The 19,098-nt window shown below is 36.3% G+C and overlaps 1 protein-coding gene across 8 annotated transcripts in view; it reads right to left on the minus strand.

Annotated features, from left to right (window-relative positions):
- Window positions 1-19,098, minus strand: part of DOCK7 (dedicator of cytokinesis 7) — a 226,890-nt gene that overhangs the window by 7,198 nt on the left and 200,594 nt on the right. For 4 of the 8 annotated variants that reach the window (XM_030324340.2, XM_030324338.1, XM_030324334.1 and 1 more), the window contains 5 exons: window positions 11,354-11,488; window positions 9,270-9,359; window positions 8,918-9,154; window positions 8,430-8,573; window positions 7,195-7,301 (listed from right to left, as the gene is read on the minus strand). In XM_030324340.2, the coding sequence (XP_030180200.1) occupies window positions 7,195-7,301; window positions 8,430-8,573; window positions 8,918-9,154; window positions 9,270-9,359; window positions 11,354-11,488 (713 nt within the window). The remainder of the gene's footprint in view (window positions 1-7,194; window positions 7,302-8,429; window positions 8,574-8,917; window positions 9,155-9,269; window positions 9,360-11,353; window positions 11,489-19,098) is intronic. The other 4 variants (XM_030324339.1, XM_030324336.1, XM_030324333.1 and 1 more) reach the window with 1 other exon arrangement.

Genomic DNA, 19,098 nt, shown 5'->3' on the forward strand with positions numbered 1-19,098 from the left:
TCATTGTAGTTTTGATTTGCATTTCCCTGATGGTAAGTGATGATCAACATCTTTTCATGTGTCAGTTGGCCATCTGGAGGTCTTCTTTGGTGAAATGTCTGTTTATGTGTTCTGTCCATTTTTAAATTGGATTTGCTTTTTGGGGTACTGAGTTTTATTAGCTCTTTATACATTTTAGATACTAACCCTTTATCAGATATGTCACTTGCAAATATCTTCTCCCATTCGTAGGTTGCCTATTAGTTTTTGTTGATTGTCTCCTTCACTGTGCAGAAGCTTTTAATTTTAATGTAGTCCCAGTAGCTTACTTTTGCTTTTATTCCCCTTGCTTCAGGAGACATATGTAGAAAAATGCTGCTATGACCGATGTCAAAGAAATCACTGCCTGTACTCTCTTCTAGGATTTATATGGTTTCAGGTCTCACATTTAGGCCTTTAGTCCATTTTGAGTTTATTTTTGTGTATGGTGAAAAAAGTGGTCTAGTTTCATTCTTTCACATGTAGCTGTCCAATTATCCCAACACCATTTGTTAAAGAGACTTTCCCATTGCATATCCTTTCCTCCTTTGTCAAAGATTAATTGACCATATAATTGTGAATTTATTCTGGGTTTTCTATTCTGTTCCGTTGATCTATGTGTTTACTTTTGTGCCAGTCGCATTCTGTTCTGATTACTAGAGCTTTGTAATATAACTTAAGTCTGGAATTGTGATACCTCCAGTTTTTTCTTTTTCAAGATTGCTTTGACTATTTCAGGTCTTTCATGGTTCCATACAGATTTTAGAATTATTTGTTCTAAAGTTCTGAGGAAAATGCTGTTGGTTGGGGCGCCTGGGTGGCAGTGTCGGTTAGGCGGCCGACTTCGGCTCAGGTCATGATCTCGCGGTCCGTGAGTTCTAGCCCCGCGTCGGGCTCTGTGCTGACAGCTCAGAGCCTGGAGCCTGTTTCAGATTCTGTGTCTCCCTCTCTCTGACCCTCCCCTGTTCATGCTCTCTCTCTCCCTGTCTCAAAAATAAATAAACGTTAAAAAAAAAATTTATAAAAGAAAATGCTGTTGGCAAGGCGCCTGGCTGGCTCAGTTGGAAGAGTGAGCAACTCTTGATCTTGAGATCGTGAGTTCACGCCCTATGCTGGGTACAGAGATTACTTAAATAAAAACACCGTAAAAAAGAAAGAAAAACGTTGGTATTTTGACAGAGATTGCATTAAATCTGTAGAATGCTTTGGGTAGCAATTTTGTTCTTCCAATCCATGAGCATTCCATCTTTCCATTTCTTTATGTCATCTTCAATTTCTTTCATCACTGTTTTACAGATTTTTAAAAAATGCTTATTTTGAGAGACAGCACACACAAGCAGGGGAGGGGCAGACAGAAAGGAAGAGAGAGAGAATCCCAAGCAAGCCCCGTGCTGCCGGTGGAGAGCCTGATGAGGGGCTTGATCCCATGAACTGAGACAAGAGCTGAAATCAAGAGTTGGACACTTAATGGACAGAGACACCCAGTTGCCCCAGTATTTTATAGTTTTCAGAGTACAGGTCTTTCAACTCTTTGGTTTATTCCTAAGTATTTTATTATTTTGGGTGCAACTGTGAATGGGATTGCTTTCTCAATTTCTCTTTCTGCTGCTTCATTATTAATGTATAAAAATGCAAGAGATTTCTGTCCATTGATTTCTTACCCTACAACTTTACTGAATTATCAGTTCTAGTAGTTTTTTGGTGGAGTCTTTAGGATTTTCTATATATAGTATTATGTCATCTGCAAATAGTAAAAGATTTACTTCTCCCTTGCCAATTTGGATGCCTTTTATTTCTTTCTGTTGTCAGAATGCTATGGCTAGGACTTCCAGTACTATGTTGAATAGAGAGTGGACATCCTTGTCTTGTTCCTGATCTTAGATGAAAAGCTCTCCAGTTTATCCCCATTGAGTATGATGTATGCTGTGGGTTTTTCATATACGGCCTTTATTATGTTATGTTCATTCCCTCTAGACCTACCTTGTAGAAAGTTTTTATCATGAATGGATGTTGTACTTTGTTAAATACTTTCTCTGCCATCTATTTTTTTTATTTTGTTAATGTTTATTTTTATTTATTTATTTTTTTTTGAGAGAGAGAGAGAGAGAGCAGGTGAGGGGCAGAGTGAGAAGGAGATACAGAATCTGAAACAGGCTCCAGGCTCTGAACTGTCAGCACAGAGCCTGATGTGGGGCTCGAACTCACAAAATGCGAATTCATGACCTGAGCCGAAGTTGGATACTTAACCAGCTGAGCCGCCCAGGCACCCCCCCTCTGCCATCTATGAAATGATGATATGGTTTTTATCCTTTTCCTTATTGATGTGATGTATCATGTTGATTGACTTGTGAATAGTGAGCCAACTTTGCACCCCAGGAATAAATCCCACTTGATTGCAGTGAATGACTTTTTAAAACATATTGTTGGATTCATTTTGCTAGTATTTTGTTGAGGATTTTTGCATCTATGTTCATCAGAGATACTGGCTTGTAGTTCTCTTTTTTTGTGGTGTCTTTATCTGGATTTGGTATCAGGGTAATATTGGCCTCATAGAATGAATTTGGAAGTTTTCCTTCCTCTTCTAGTTTTTGGAATTGTTTGAGAAGAATAGGTATTAAATGTTTGGTAGAATTCGCCCGTGAAGCTGTCCAATCCTAGGCTTTTGTTTGTTGGGAGTTTTTTGATTATGGATTCAATTTCGTTGCTGGTAACCAGTCTATTCAAATTTTCTATTTCTTCTTGCTTCAGTTTTGGTAGTTTATAGGTTTCTAGGAATTTATTTCTTCTATGTTGTCCAATTTGTTGGCATATAATTTTTTGTAGTATTCTCCTGCAATTTTGTTGTTGTTTTGTTTTGACAGAGAGAGAAAGCACATGAGCAGAGAAGTATTGTTTATACTTCTGTGGTGTTGGTTGTTATTTATCCTCTTTCATTTGTGATTTTGCTTATTCAAGTTCCTGCACGTGCGCTCTCTCTCTCTCTATGAGTCTGGTTAGAAGTTTATCAATTCTGTTGATCTTTTCAAAGAACTAGCTCCTGCTTTCCCTGACTATTCTATTGTTTTTTTGTTGTTTTTTTTTTTTTAGTTTCTATATCATTTATCTCTGCTCTAATCTTTATTATTTCCTTCCTTCTGCTGGTTTGGGGCTTTGTTCTTTTTCTGGCTCCTTTATGTGTAATGGCTTACACACTTTGGAAAAAAGTGGCATTATCTGGTTGAGGTTGAACCTATGAACCAACAACACTACTCTTAGGTATATAACTCCTAGAAAATCTGTTGTCAATTCAGAAAAAGAAGGATATTTGAATATTACTCTTTGTAACAAAAACAAAACAAAAACACAGGTAACTACCAAATATACACCAACACAAAAATGAATAAATCGTGGTATATTCACACAGTGTAATATATAAAAATAAAGTAAATTTAGGTGTATCTCACAAACTTTGAAAACAGCAAGTCACAGAAAAATTATATTCACTGTCCATTTATATAAAAATATGCAAAATGAAAGTGTATTATTAAAGGATACATTAATTTATGAGAAACCATAAAGACAATAAAGGAAATAATAAATATGAAATTCATGATAGTGGTTACCTCTAAAGGAAAGTAGAGATGCTATCAGAAAAGAACATATGAGGAGGTGATCTCAAAGCAATGATAATGTTATTTCTTAAGCAGGGTGGGTAGGAACATGATTTTTTTTTCTCCCTGTTCTTTAATAACAAGTGTTATAAATATTATATTAAATCCATTTAAGATTTAATGAAAATTAGTTTTAAAATATAAATCCCAAAATATAAGAAGTAAACACATGCAAAAGTGTTCACTGGTTTTAGGAATAAAAGAATGCAAACGAAAGTACCATTTAAACTGATTAACAAGAGATACCCTACCTAAATGGCATTACTTAAAGCAAGGTGTGCTGAGATTAGTACACTTGCATACTTGGCACTGTTTGATACTTAGAAACTTTTTGCAATGCATGATGTATTAAGGGCTCGTAAAAATGTTCGTGTACTTTGGCTTAGTCATTTCATGCTTAAAATAGTATGGAGGCTCCTCAGAAAATTAAAAACAGAAATACCATTTGATCCAATAATCCCACTACTGGGTATTTACCCAAAGTAAATGAAAACATTTAATTTAAAAAGATATATACACCCCTATGTTTATTGCAGCATTATTTACATTAGCCAAGATATGGAAGCAACCTAAGTGTCCACTGATAGATGAATGGATAAGGAAGATATGGTATTTACAAACAATGGAACATTACACAGCCATGAAAAGCATGTGATCTTGCCATCTGTGACAACATGGATGGACTCAGAGATATTATGCTAGGTGAAATAAGTCATACAAAGAAAGACAATGATATGACTTCACTTACATGTCGAATCTAAAAAACAAATGAACAACAACAACAAAAGAGCAGAATCAGATCTAAGTGCAGTAGGAAGATGGGCAAAACAGGTGAAGGAGAGTATGAGGTACAGGCTTCCAGATACGGAATGAATATGCCACAGGCACAAAAGGCACAGAGAATGGCATAGAGAACATAGTCAATGATACTGTAACAGCATTGTATGGTGACAGACGGTAGCTACACTTGTAGAGAACACAGCATAAGGTATAGGAAATCACCATGTTGTATACCTGAAACTAACGAAACATTGTGTCGACTATAATAAAAAATATTTTAAAAAATGCAACACACTGGATAACTACATCACGCTTAAATTCAACTTAAATTCAAACATTTGATGAAATAAAGTAACCATTAGAAAGTTTTAACTTTAACTGAAAAACAAAAAATTCTATGTATGTGAATTTTTATATATATATATATATATATATGCATACTGATATAAAAATTAAAGGTAACACAAAAGGTAGCATGACTTTAATAAAATAATAAATAATAAAAAAGTCTAATTTTCTTGATAAGATTTATATTTTATAGTTTGTTTGGTGTTTCTGCCTTTTTGTCATTTAAAATGAAGAAAACCTTCTCTACAGTTGGTAACACTTAAGGAGACCTGTGCACTACAAAAGTTCATTACCTTATCATCAATATGCACAGAGGAGGATATATATGAATGTAATCATGTAAAAATTCCAAATAACGGCAAGAAAAGCCGTATCTGTCTATAATTAAATGTGTATAAACTAAAGAAGTACGTATTGTTCCAAGACCATCTGGCTGACAGATAGCAGGGTGTTTTTGGTTGTTATTTGAAACTTTCCTAATAATAAAACTAATGCCAGCTATTAGTCAATTTTACAGGTATAAAGCAGATTTCCTTCTTTCACTACCACAGTTCATTTACTTCATATACTTGGAGCTGTTTCCTGCTGCTTCCTAAAATCAAACCTAGAAGGGGTCTAGGCCACTAATCAGATTATGGAATCTCAGACTTCCAGTGAAGCTTTTTGAAGTCTTTTAAAAGATATTCACCATGTTCAGGCAGGAGAGACTGATAGGAATTCATGATAGCTATTGCAATGAGAACATGGGAAATTCCGTCTTAAAATACTTGATTATGTTAGCATTCCTCATAATTTTCTGATGAGAAAACTGATATAAAATTATCTCTACCCCTGATAAAGCTGTTCAATGAATGATTTGATAAGAGAAAGCACAACAGGGAGTCAAAGACTGGGTTCTGATGCTACTTTATTAGGTGATAGTCATTTACTTAATGGTACGCTAGGCTCTTACAATCTAATCCCAGTCCACTTACCCAGTATTCGACTGCCTCTCTTCACAGATTTTATGGTTCCAGCTTCATTAAACTATTCACCTTTCTCTGAAGAGACTCTGAACTTTGCTCATGCTGGTTTTTCTTTTTTTCTCTTCTATTTAGTATACGCTTTCTCCCTGTATCTGTCTGAAAACTAATATTCTTCCTTCCAAGGTCCACATCAAATGTCGACTCCTGTGTGCAATCTTCCCTGGCATGACCATGTAAAATTAATCATTCTCTCTATTTTGCTTTCAGTGTTAGTAAAGCAGGAACCAGTATCAAGTTGATAAATGACTGTTTTTCCTACTGTTTCAAAATTTAATATTTACTAAACACCTATTTATTATGTGCCAAATATTATTTGTGCAGAAAAGAGTTAACTGTAGGCCGGAGACTGCTATCCTTCGAAGGCCTGTTTGCAAGGATGGCGCTTGGTTAGTGTCTTGGAATTTGGACTTTGGGAGGTAATCATTCCCAGAAGATAAGAGCGGCTCAATGTGCCTAAACTATTTACACAAACATTATGGCTTATGCTGAATACCTGCTTTCATTCTGTGAGTCTGGAATTCTGGTAGATACCAGGGAGAAGGTGTCTATGTGACCAGCCTCCAGCAACAGTCTTGGCACTGAGTCTCTACTGAGCTTCCTGGGTAGACAACATTTCACACATGCTATCCCAGCTCAGTGCTGGAGGCGTCAGGAGCTCCTGTGCAAATCCCCTAAGAGAGCATTGTGGAGCCTACAGCTGGATTCCCCAAGACTTCACTGTGTTTTCCCTTTGAAGGGTTTACTTTGTCCCTTCTCACAGCAACAAATCATAGCCATGACTACATCTATATGCTGAGTCCTGTCAGTCCTCCTAGCAAATCGTTAAAACTGGGGGTGGTCTTGGGGACCCCGACACACCCATATATTATTTCACTTAACTTGCACAAGCAGATATTATTATCCTTACTTTATATACTAGAAAATAAAGGATGATAGAGATTAAGTGACCTGGAATAGGACACACGATTACAAAGACAAGATCTGAGCATAAATTTTTTGCTTCCAAGTTTGTTGCTTCTGTGTTTCCTGAGTGAAGGGAAACCAAAACTTTCCCACTGAAGGTTCACCATAAATAATGACTCTCAGGTTAAATAGTTAAATGGTCTATAACAGTTTCAAGTTAAAAAAAAATTTGAGTCTGGGCTCTTCTAATCTTTAAAATAAAAAATATGGCATTACAGAGTATTGGATACATAGTGGGGGATACGTAGAGGCCCGGAAGGAACAGGAAGTAATGCACAAACTGTTTCTCACTGTGAGATGCTTTCCTAGATTCTCTCTTTTGAATAGTCCCTTCCCTTAAGGACCTTATACCATTCTGTGGTTTGGACATTCTCAAATGTGAGGATCTTTATGTAGGAAGTCTTGAGTACCTTTTAGTAAAATCTTTGAAGCACAGTCGTAGTTTATTATGATGTCTGAAGAGTTTTGGATCACTGGGTATTTCAGATAGAAAAACCTGGGCAACTTCCAAAGGCCCCTGTAAAATAAGAACATAAAACAAGTGTGTTTTGGTCTTCTCTAAAATCAGAGGTAGAATTTACCCAAATGATTTTTTCTTAGCAATGAGATGGTTCCACTTAAGCTTAATGCATGTACGTCTATGCCTATATTAAAACTTCTCACAGATAGATCCTGGCAATTGATTTTCAGCTTCTCTTAATGCCAAATCTTATATTTTTAAGTACTGCAATTAAATTAGTGCATTTTTCAAAGAAAACAGGAGTTCAAGGACTATCGTATTCATAGAAGCATTGTGCTTTGTACTTTTTATATTCCATAATTTATCCTGGATGCAGTCAGCTGTTGGAGATGACCTTTTGTGACTGTTCTACCTTTTGGAAGTAAAACCCCCAAATCATGTATGTTTTTAGGGGTAAAAGTGTTAAAATATTTACTTCAGTATTGAAGTCAATCGGTATCGATAGGGCAGTATCAGTATTGACAGGGCACTTTTTGGTTAAAATATAAGATACATAATATGAAATCTTACTTGAAGCCTTTCTGGATTTTACCTTACCCTGGAATATTCCCTAATCATCAGCAAGAGAAGCTGAATGAACCCATCACAAGGAGATAATGGGGATGGCTTCTAATCTGCATATGACAAAACAACAATAATACGTACATAGTTATTAAAACTTTCAAAGCGAATCCACATTATTTATTTCCTGCTCATGACTCACTGTGAAGGAGATGTGGAGAAGACACACCAGGGAGTACTAAGGGGGCAGGCATTCGCATGTATGTATGTAGCTCTGAAAATGAGGCCTTTTTAGATCACATTCATTTAGTACAAGATTTTAAAGGAAAGGCCATTTTAAGTGAATCAATTCCTTCTTAATAGAATGTTTGAGAACAGATGGGTAGACAAATACAGGCAGTACAGGAGGAGGCATGAAAACCTTAGTGACAGATCATACTAAAAAGATTTTTGTTTTTCAGTCTATCTTCATTTATCCTTTGTGACTTCTGCAAACCACTTCTAACACAAATCTTTTTCTGCCTGATCTGACACTTACCTGTGATCTCTGTGAAATGTAATCATGACATCATTCCCAATTCCATTTATGACGGAATTTACAGAGTACTAGCAAAAAGCACTAACCTGATTCACTGTTGTGCCTACAGACCCCTGGAGCACCATCTGAAGCATTTTGGGGTCCGCTGGATCCTGATGTGTTGCAAATGCCAACTCCTGAGTCTTTTTCTGCATATCTTCAATAGCAACTTCAATTGGGGTTAAGATGATCTGGATGAAATAACATTAGGTCAGTGTCCTGACTGAAAAGTATTTAATGAGCTTTATATATAATCAATTTTTTAAAAAGTGGAGACTAAGTATAAATTATTGTCCAATAACATAATTCCAAACTTTGGATGCCTTAAAAAAAAAAAAAAAAGCCAACCTTTTAAAGCATAAACCAAGGGTAAACTAGGGACCAAGAAAAGAAGCTGAAATTAATGACTCAAAAATGGGTAAACTTCTAGTACGTTTACACATGAGGGGCAGTACATAATGCTACATCCACACTGTTCTCACATGGCTCCAATGTATTGGTTTCTTTAATCCTAGTTCCCTGTTTGGGGACTTACCTCCTCCTTGTGAGTGACATTGACCCTTGTTTTAATATAAGGAAAGGCATGAGAAGTGGTCAGAATGGTCTTCCGTTTGAATTGTTCATGAAGTTCCCCATGGGCACGGCCATCTAAAGTGAAGGGCGTACAGTACATGAAACGGCGAAGATTATAATTTTTGTCAAAATAGGTGATTCTGTCCTTCATCTCATATGTGTCAAAGTATGGCTCCACATAGGTAATCTGAATGTATGCCTAGGAAAGAAAAAAAGCCCTTCATTTTCTCACTGTTAAGTCATCATTTAGTCCTTCTCCCTCAAAACCAGTCTCAGAGATATACGTATGTACATTCTGGTCTAATTAACCATACCTTGTTAGGATCTAATTTACACTTGTCTACAGGATTAGAGTCCTTGATTACTTCAACCACATCCTCTCCAAATCTTTCTCCATAAAATCCCTACAATAAAGAAAAAGAAACCTTTTACATGAAGTTAACATTAGAGAGTAGAGAAAGCCTCTCAGGGAGACTTCTGACCAAAATGAGGCTAAGTTCTTGTACAACCATCCGAATAATTACAAAATAATTATTTAGGTTCACAAAAATTATATTTAGCCTATTAATCTGATTTTATTCCCATCACTCACTTTAACACAAAATAAAATAACAATTTTCTCCAATAAAAATACTGGATTCCATAAGAGGTCCTCAAGAAAAACAAAAAGGGAACAGAAAGCAGAAACAAAAGAAACTCAGTATCTTTGATGTATAGAATCTTACTATTGAGTTTGATGTGGCCTGACTTCTTACAGATATGGGTCAATGAACCAGCATTCATTTTATGAATGATTTAATATTCCAGAATTTTCAAATAAAGGCATTGATCTGTTGAAAGTTTTATACTGGTTTAGATTTTGAAGTCAGCCCAGTCAAGAATGTAGTAACTTTGCCATTTAACACTGAGTAGCAGCATGGGCAATGGATGGAGATATTCAATAGGAAAAATTAAATCCGAATCTTCAAAGGAGAACCCCTGCTCTTCCCTCAAAGATAAGTTTTATGATTGAGTAAATTTGGAAGACACCATGTCAGCATTTCCCAAGACTTATTTAGCTCTTAAAAAATAAAAAGTCACACTTTAAGCCAACTTATGGAAGGTGAACACAAGCATGTAACAGTCAAGAAATTAACATCAGCTGAGAATAAAAACAAGCCCCAGAAGATCGCTTCTCCAACTATTATGTGAATAGAAATAACCCAGGGATCTTGTTAAAAATGATGAATTTTTTTCTTTTGTTCCAAGTTTTTATTTCAATTCTCATTAGTTAACATATAGGGTAATATTGGTTTCAGGAGTAGAATTCAGTGATTCATCACTTACATATAATACCTGGTGCTTAACACAAGTGCCCCCCCCCCCTTTTTAATGTTTTATTATTTACTTTAGAGAGATAGAGCACAAGTTGGGAGGAGCAGAGAGAGAGAGGGAGACACAAAATCTGAAGCAGACTGCAGGTTCTGAGCTGTCGGCGCAGAGCTCGATGTGGGGCTCGAACTCATAAACCGCGAGATCATGGCCTGACCTGAAGTCGGATGGCTCAACCTACTGAGCCACCCAAGCGCCCCACAAGTGCCCTACCATCACCCATCCACTCTCAGTTTGTTCTCTACAGTTAATGTCTCTTATGGTTTGCCTCCCCCCACCTCTCTTTCCCCCCCCCCCCTTCCCCTATCTTCATCTTTTTTGTTTCTTAAATTCCACATATGAATGAGTTCAGAAGGTCTGGGGTAGGGTCTGAGATTCTACATTTCAAACAATCTCCTAGATGATGCCGGTGCTTTCTAGTCCTGGACTGCCTTTTGAGTAAAAAGAATAAAGAAAGGTTGGAAAGAGTAACTACAGCAGAGAAGATTGGTAAACCTCTTAATATGAAAATTTATCATCTTGGTGAAAATGAACAAGGAGTGAAAAAGAAGGTTAAGGGGTTCTAAGAAGTGTTTTCAGGGTGTGATTTCAGGCTTTTAAGTCCTAAAGGAATCTCCCTGGGAATCAGGCCAAAGAGATAATGCACTTGGGTCAGAAATTTCTTGAGGTTCTAATTCCAATTCTATTATTAGTTGCTACGTAACTGCTTATGTCTTTTTCTACAAAGTGCAGATAATACTATACACATTTCTCTGTAAATCACAGTAATTCTGAAGGGTGTAGGGCCTTCTAAGACAGATGTGAAAATAGAGCCTCAAAAAGAAGCAGTTAATATTATTTTACTGTTGCCATAAAAGATTTGAAGGATTAGAAAGCATATTACTGTACCTATCAAAAAATCTTTATTCTGTAAAGGAGTAGTTTGGCATGATCTGGCTTATTAAATGATTAGATCTGGATCTGACAGTCTATTCATCATAGAAAATACAAATTAAAGATGGCATTTATAAACTACTGCAGCATTCACCTCCAATCTGTGAGAGATCTCCGCAAGTTTGGTTATTGCAGGCTCCTTGTAGACAAATTCCTGTTCATCCAAATCCCCGAACTTGGTTCCATAAAAACCAACACGAAAATAGGTGCCAAACATCCGCTTACCATCCTAGGTGTAGGAAAACAAAGAAACCTTAATACAAAGTTTTTTTGTTTTTTACATTATGTTTAGATTGCTACTACGGTATAAAATTCTCAAAAACTGCAAAAATATTTAATTTAAAATTACAATATTTTATTTCTCAAATGAAGTTAAAAGGAAGTAAATAATCTTTCTTTTTCATTTTTTCTAACAAATAATGTTATGCAATTAGGACTTTTATCAAGTGACTCACATATGGTATAGGTTTTTCACAGTTTGTACCAAGTGACCACCTCAAATTGGTCTGTGTTTTTAAGTCCCTACGCAACTGAGATAAATTATTTTCCTTACTGTAAGAAAAGATGCTTGGGATACCATGAACTGTGTCTTAATTATTCTGAAATTACAGCATACTAAATAAAGTTAAATTTAAAAATAACACTGATATTTTTAGTTAGCATTTACCTTTATATATAATCCCTTTACAAATGTAATAAATGAGATCATGAAAGTTAAAAGCCGGGTATATAGCACCTGGCACAGAGGAGACAGTAAATGTCAAGACCATCAGGAAGCCCTGACATAAAAAATTTACAATGGGGAATCCCTCTGCCAATAAAAATATTTATACGTGGAAGAGTAACTAAAAATGGAATACAAAGGGGAAAATTCATGAATGAAAGATAAAAAGAGAAAAATTTGACATGAGTTGGTTATTCTAAAGTCCCCAAACCACCTACTGCATGCATTAACCACACATTCAAGTACAAAGTACACTAAGATCATCTGAACTCTTACACAGTGCATTTGAAAACAAATTCCTTCAATAAAGATAAAATATTTGGAAGCTTTCTATGCAGTCTTTACAGTTTATTTACAACGATATTTCAGAAGGATTTTATGGTAGTGCCTATATACAGAGCCACACATAAGTATTCAGAAACCTCTGAATTCTCTTTAAGCCTAATCTGTCTTATACTTATTTTTCCTATATTGAGTTCTTACTGGAAGGCAAAAGGATATGTAAAATAAGTCACAAATTAAACAGAAAATTAAGCAAAACTCTGATCCTTAATACCAAAAAAAAAAAAAAAAAAGTACAGTGACTAAAAATATCCCCACATTTTTACCCAGAAGAAATACAGTTTTGAAGAAAAAAAATGTCTTTGGCACTAAAGAAACTTGAGGCTTTTAATTTAAAGTTTCTTTTCAGGTGGTGCCTGGGTTGCTCTGTCAGTTGAGCATCCGATTCTTGTTTTTGGCTCAGGTCCTGATCCCAGAGTTGTGGGATCAAGCCTCACATCTCTCTCTCCCTCTGTCCCCCTCCCCCACTCTCTCTCTCTCTCTCTCTCTCCCGCAATAAAAATTTTAAAAATAAAAATTTTTTCAGTTATTTCAAAATTTAATAGGCATAAAAATTAAGCTCTATAGCAAATTAAATCTCTGCATACAAAAAGGTATTAAATTCTGATTAAAACCATCAATAAGTCAATAAAATAATATAACAGCAAATTTTGACATAAGGAATGAAGGCACTGCATGGAAAGTGAAAATGGCATTTGAGAAAATCAACGATTTGTGATAGGTTTCAAAAATGTCATACACATGTGTAGATATACATTACTACTTTTTAAAAACCACAAATACTAGGGGCGCCTGGGTGGCTCAGTCGGTTACGCGTCCAACTTCGGCTCAGGTCATGATCTCGTTGTTCATGAGTTCGAGCCCCACATTGGGCTCTGTGCTGACAGCTCAGAGCTTGGAGCCTGCTTCAGATTCTGTGTCTCCCTCTCTCTCTGCCCCTGCCTAGCTTGCTGCCTCTCCCTCTCAAAAATAAGTAAACATTTAAAAAATTAATTAAATAAAGAAAAACCACAAATACTAACGTTTTCTTATTCTGGCTCTATTCCTCTCAGAGGTTTCCAACTTCAACCACTATTTCAAATCTTTAATATTGTGGCTTTTTAAATATGTGAAGACTGCTATTAGGCCTTGTTTCCCTTAGCTAAACTTTCCAGTTGTCAATCATCTTTATATGATAGAAATTACTATCCTGTTTACATTTTATCAGTTTTCAACGCCACCTTTCAACGTGTGGAATCCCAGAAATAGACACAATATTGCTGATGTGATCTGATCAGTGCAGGGATTAGTGGGCTGACTCCCTCCATATAAACTTGAATTTTATTAATGCAGCTTGTAACTAGTTAGTAGGCTTAAACTTCTTATTTACTTTCTCATACTGACATTCAGATCAAGGAAAAAAAGTATTGAGTGCTGATAATGTGTTAGACACTATTCATACTCAGTAATATGAAAATAAAAAGAAAAAGAATTGGCCTCTCGAGAAAGTAAAGGATATACTAAAATAATTACAGTAAAAATGGTCATGTGCTGTAATAAAAAGTGGTACTGAGAAAGGAAAGATTAATCCTGCTGGAGTCAGATCTCAAAAGAGGTGACACACAGGGTTCTACAACTCAAAAGAATGGCTAAGTGGATGTGGGAAGGAAGGAAAGAAGAGAGAGAAAGCAGAGAGAGAAAGAAAGAAAAGTCGTAGAAAGGCACAAAACAGAATGTGAGGGAAACCACTCATCCATTCACATATTTATTTAGTGCCTACTATATGTCAGCAAACTGTTCTAGATGTTTGTGAGAAATCAGTGAACAGAAGAGACAAAGAGTGTGGTCAGGGTGGGTCTCACCAAAAGGGGACATGTGAGCAAAGATGTGACGGAGGTGTGAGAGTGATTTATGTGGACCTGTGGGGAAAAGCATTCCAGGCAGAAGCCTACCCAGTATGTTTGAGGAACAGGAAGGTGGCTAATGCAGTTGAAGGGGAGTGTGCAAGAGGTAGAATGGAGTAGATCAGAGTTAACTCTAAGGAGTTACTGGAACTGAGAATGAATGTGTGTGCACTGGCATTGGAGAGGGAACAGCAGCAGAAGGAAGACTAAGAGTTTGAGGAAATTTAGCTTCAATTTACAAAGAGTTCCCTAGTGTAAAACCATTGACTCTACATGTTCATGAAAGCATAATTATACATATAGTTTCCTCCTCAGGAAAAACCTCACTTCATTTTATTTCCTCCTCAGTTCTGGACCACAGGATGACACTGGTTTTCCACTTTCCTATCGCCTTGCCTCTCTTTTTTCTAGCATTACTTTTCCTTACGGCCATGAATTCTTTCTGAGATTCCTATCATTTCCACACTCCAACTTAATTCTTCCTTGGCAGTTCTACTTATTGGTTCCACAATCTCATGGGATGAAACCATGTCCCAGACAAGGAAATCCATCTACTCATCTATCCATGTCTCTAATGGCTGAGATGTCTTATGACAAATGGATTTCAAATCTTTTCTACTTTTGTTATCTTTATTTAGCAAGAACATTCTATTGAGTTGGTTGTGTACTTCTATAATAATATCACTACTAAAACTTTTATCCTCACGCAACTGTTTTCTGCTACACTTTCTTCAAGGTAATTGATTTCCAGAAAAGCATACCACTATTTCATACAGTGGTAATTTCTGTCCCTCCTCGTCTACCAGATCTATTTCTCTTATAGAGCACAAACATTTTTTATCAGTTTATTTAGCCATAGATGTCAGCTTGGGAACATAACACCTCTTAGACTTCATTAGCCAAAATGTGTTAACATAAGTAGCGGTGATGATGATGATGATGATGATGATGTTATAGTAACAACAATAAAAATAATCTCTAATGTTTTTAAATGACTTACTATGTGCTATACACTGGCTATCCCCTTTACATGCATCATTGTTAATTCTTATCACAATTATGAGATAGGTATCATTTTTTCACTCTCATTTTATAGAGGAGGAAAAGTAATTTGCCCAAGGTCACACTGTTACTGGGCGTCTGACTTCGGCTCAGGTCATGATCTCACCATTCGCGGGTCCAAGCCCCATGTTGGGCTCTGTGCTGATAGCTCAGAGCCTGGAGCCTGCTTTAGATTCTGTGTCTCCTCTCTCTCCACCCCTCCTCTGCTTGCACTTACCTCCCTCTCTCAAAAATAAATAAAAACATTAAAAAAAATAAGCTATAAAAATCCCTATGCCCTATATACTGATACACAAACACTAGGACATCAGTATGATCTCTAAGCCATCTTCCACTTCTCTTATGTTTTCCTTGGTAATTTTTGACAATTTCCTTCAGTAAGCCTTTTGAGAATTACTGGATACCTCCCATCCTATGGTTTGTCTTTCTCTATGTTACAACACTGTCCTCTACCATAGTTGTTTTTGCATGCTTGCATTTCCTTCCTTCCATACTCTAATATGATAACCAGGTTGGTGATTCACCTACTGAACATATTCTAAGATATATCCTACTACAATTCTTATCAGAAGTTCAGTTTTTACCATTACATGGCCAGTCCGGGAAAAAGAAATCACATCTAATATCATCTACACATTACATGTTTGCTGTCCATATCTTTCTTTTTCTCCTGAAGAGTAGAATAAGGGCAGAACACAATCAGCAGTACAGCACTGTCAGGTGCTCAGTCATGGGTCTGTACCAATTATCAGGGAGTCACTAACTACCCAAAAGGCATCTCCTCCTGAAGATAAGATTCTTCCTACCTATTATGTTTTCCTTAACTTTCTTAATATCTGACTTAACATTCCAGAGGTAAAGACTATGCTCTTGGAATTTTCTTCATTCCCTTCTTTCAGAGACTACCCCCACCTCCATTATATTGCAGTTTCCAATTCTGCTCTACCTTTACTTGCTTAGATAAGTTAATTTATCTCACTTAGCTTTAGCATGGCATAAAGCATATAAAAATTCAACAGAAACCACTGCACCAGAACTATAGCCAATATTTCTGAGCATATAAAAACCTAACACTGCCTCATATTCATGTCTATCCAGCCAAATGACAAGAGGTAAGACATAGCCCTTTTCCGTGCTTCAATCTCAAAAGTTAGGGTGCCCCACTTTTCTTTAGTGGTCCAGCAGGAAGAGTTTGGCTTCACAAAGCTAATAAGCCCACCTTCTCTAGCCTTTCTGGAGAATATAAGATATACCTACTAGGGTGGTGATATTCCCTTTAAAGAAAAATGTTATCTTTTAAGAAAAAAAATTGAGGGGTGCCTGGGTGGCTCAGTAGGTTAAGTGTCCGACCTCAGCTTAGGTCATGATCTAATGGTTCATGGGTTCATTCGAGCCCCACGTTGGGCTCTGTTTTGACAGCTCAGAGCCTGAAGCCTGCTTCAGGTTCTGTGTCTGCCTCTCTCTCTGCCCCTCCCCCGCTCATGTTCTGTGTCTCTCTCAAAAATAAATAAACATTAAAAAATTAAAAAGAAAAAAATTGAGAAAAGTGTCATATGACTATAACCAATGTTTGGGGATTGATTATTCTGAAAAATTCAAACTTGCATTAATCTACTTCTGAAATTGATCACTGTTGCACATATGGATAAATACATCTTTTAGAAATGAAACACACACACAAAATATGAAATCAGTATAAGAATTTCCATATAGAAATTCAGTATTTCTTTTCCTAAAAATATTTTTAAAATGTAGTCATAAGAAAGAAATGATTAAAAAACATTTTATTGGGGCGCCTGGGTGGCTCAGTCAGTTAAGCGTCCGACTTCAGCTCAGGTCACGATCTCACGGTCCGTGAGTTCGAGCCCCGCGTCAGTCTCTGGGTTGATGATGGCCCAGAGCCTGGAGCCTGCTTCCGATTCTGTGTTTCCCTCTCTCTCTGACCCTCCCCCGTTCATGCTCTGCCTCTCTCTGTCTCAAAAATAAATAAACGTTAAAAAAAAAATTAAAAAAAAAAACATTTTATTTCCTATTATTTTAAGAAAAATAAATGGGCTTGGGAAAAAGTGAATACTACGTAGCCATTAAGGTACTGAAACTGCCAGAGCAGATAACAGCCACCATGATTTATGAAGAGTTCATGATTTGTTATTTTGCATGATTAAACACTTTACCAAACTGTTAAGTATCAAGTTTTAGAGTTCTCTTTTACACACAGACATACGCACACGCGCGAGCACACACACATACACACACACATCCCTCAAAAGCTTTGCCAACTCAAATAATTTGTACCAAATCAAACAGCATAATGAAAAATGAAACACACTAATATATAAGCCTAGGTAGTGGGCTATAAGTCAGGTAGTGAGTTACCAATTCAAAGAGCCTTTCTACAATGTATAAGTCATCCTTACTGGATATTAAACCAGTTAGAGTTCTTTGAGAATACTAGGATATTAGCTAGGAAACATAGCTTTCAGAAAAAAATGAAATCACTGAAGTTTTCCCAGAGTCAAAAAGAAAAATATTCACAAGATAGGAACTTACCACAATAGACAATAGTAAAAGTAGGGAGTAGGGTCAGCAACCAGGGGCAAGAGAGAAGAGAAAACAGAAAGCATTTTAATTAGGGAAATTTCAAAACAAATAAGCAGCAAATGGCAGCAAACACATTTTTAAAATGCAAGCATCCATTTAAGTTTTACAAGGGAAAAAGCAAAAAACAAACGTGCAACAATTTTAGAAGCTACAAAGCTAAAAGTCCAGTGAAAGGCAGTGACAAGAATATAAACAAAAAAAAAAGTCTGTGTGACTTTTACCATGCAATCAACATGATGACAGAATGGTATTAATGTCATAACCAGTGAAAATTATACCTTTCAGGGGTCGATTTAGCATCAAGCAGACTAGTAATAAACTGCTCAGAGGTTTCAATGTGTCTTTTCTCATGCCTACTTTTCAGCTAATTTCATTTCATGTTAGGAAATCCCTAAGGAACTGTACCACTCACAGATTAACCATGGCAAGTCTCTTTCTAGATCTCTTCACTGAGCCACAAAAAATGAGGAATTATATATTAGATATTAATAAGATCATATGCATTTAATCTGGAGAATTAAGGTAGATGTACAAGTACTGGCTTCATCTGAAGAAAAGCAAAAGGTGGGGACTAACTCAGAAATGAAAGAAAACATAGCAGTAACGTTTATTCCCAAGGTTTTCTATTTGGGTCCCCAAATAAGGACTGTAGTACAAAACCAGAGAAAGCCTACGCTGTTGAACCAACATAAATCTGACCTCAAAGTGAGAGGCAAAGCAGACAACTGTACAAATATACCTAGCTTAAAATAAACCTGATTAATACCTTGCTTTACCTCGTCAACATAAAGTAGGGCACAGTTTATAGAATTCTTTCCTTCCCAGAAAGATTTAAAACAACAGCAATAAATTCTTCCTGGCTTTTTTTCAGGTAAAATCTGATTCACATAGAACTTTTCACAAGCCTACCTACTACATAAAAGGAAGCATATGTAGTCTTCATTAAACACGAATTATCAAACTGTCAGTACAGGAGGTCAAAGTAAATTTCATGTTCTCTCAGTCTCTTTATCCCTTCTGCCAACAAAATTTAAATGACAAAGTGAATTTCCTTCCTCAGTATTGCTTCTACTCAAGGTGAAGTGACTCCAGATCAAATCAACACATTATTTCATCAATTCTAAGACGCACGTTTTTTGGGGCCCACATTTTAATATCTCTGTAGTTAGCACTCATCTTTCCACTGATGGCTGTTGTGCTTTAATATGTTTTTTTTCTTCTTTCTTA

This window comes from Lynx canadensis, chromosome C1 (assembly GCF_007474595.2).
Source record: "Lynx canadensis isolate LIC74 chromosome C1, mLynCan4.pri.v2, whole genome shotgun sequence".
Lineage (NCBI taxonomy): Eukaryota > Metazoa > Chordata > Mammalia > Carnivora > Felidae > Lynx > Lynx canadensis.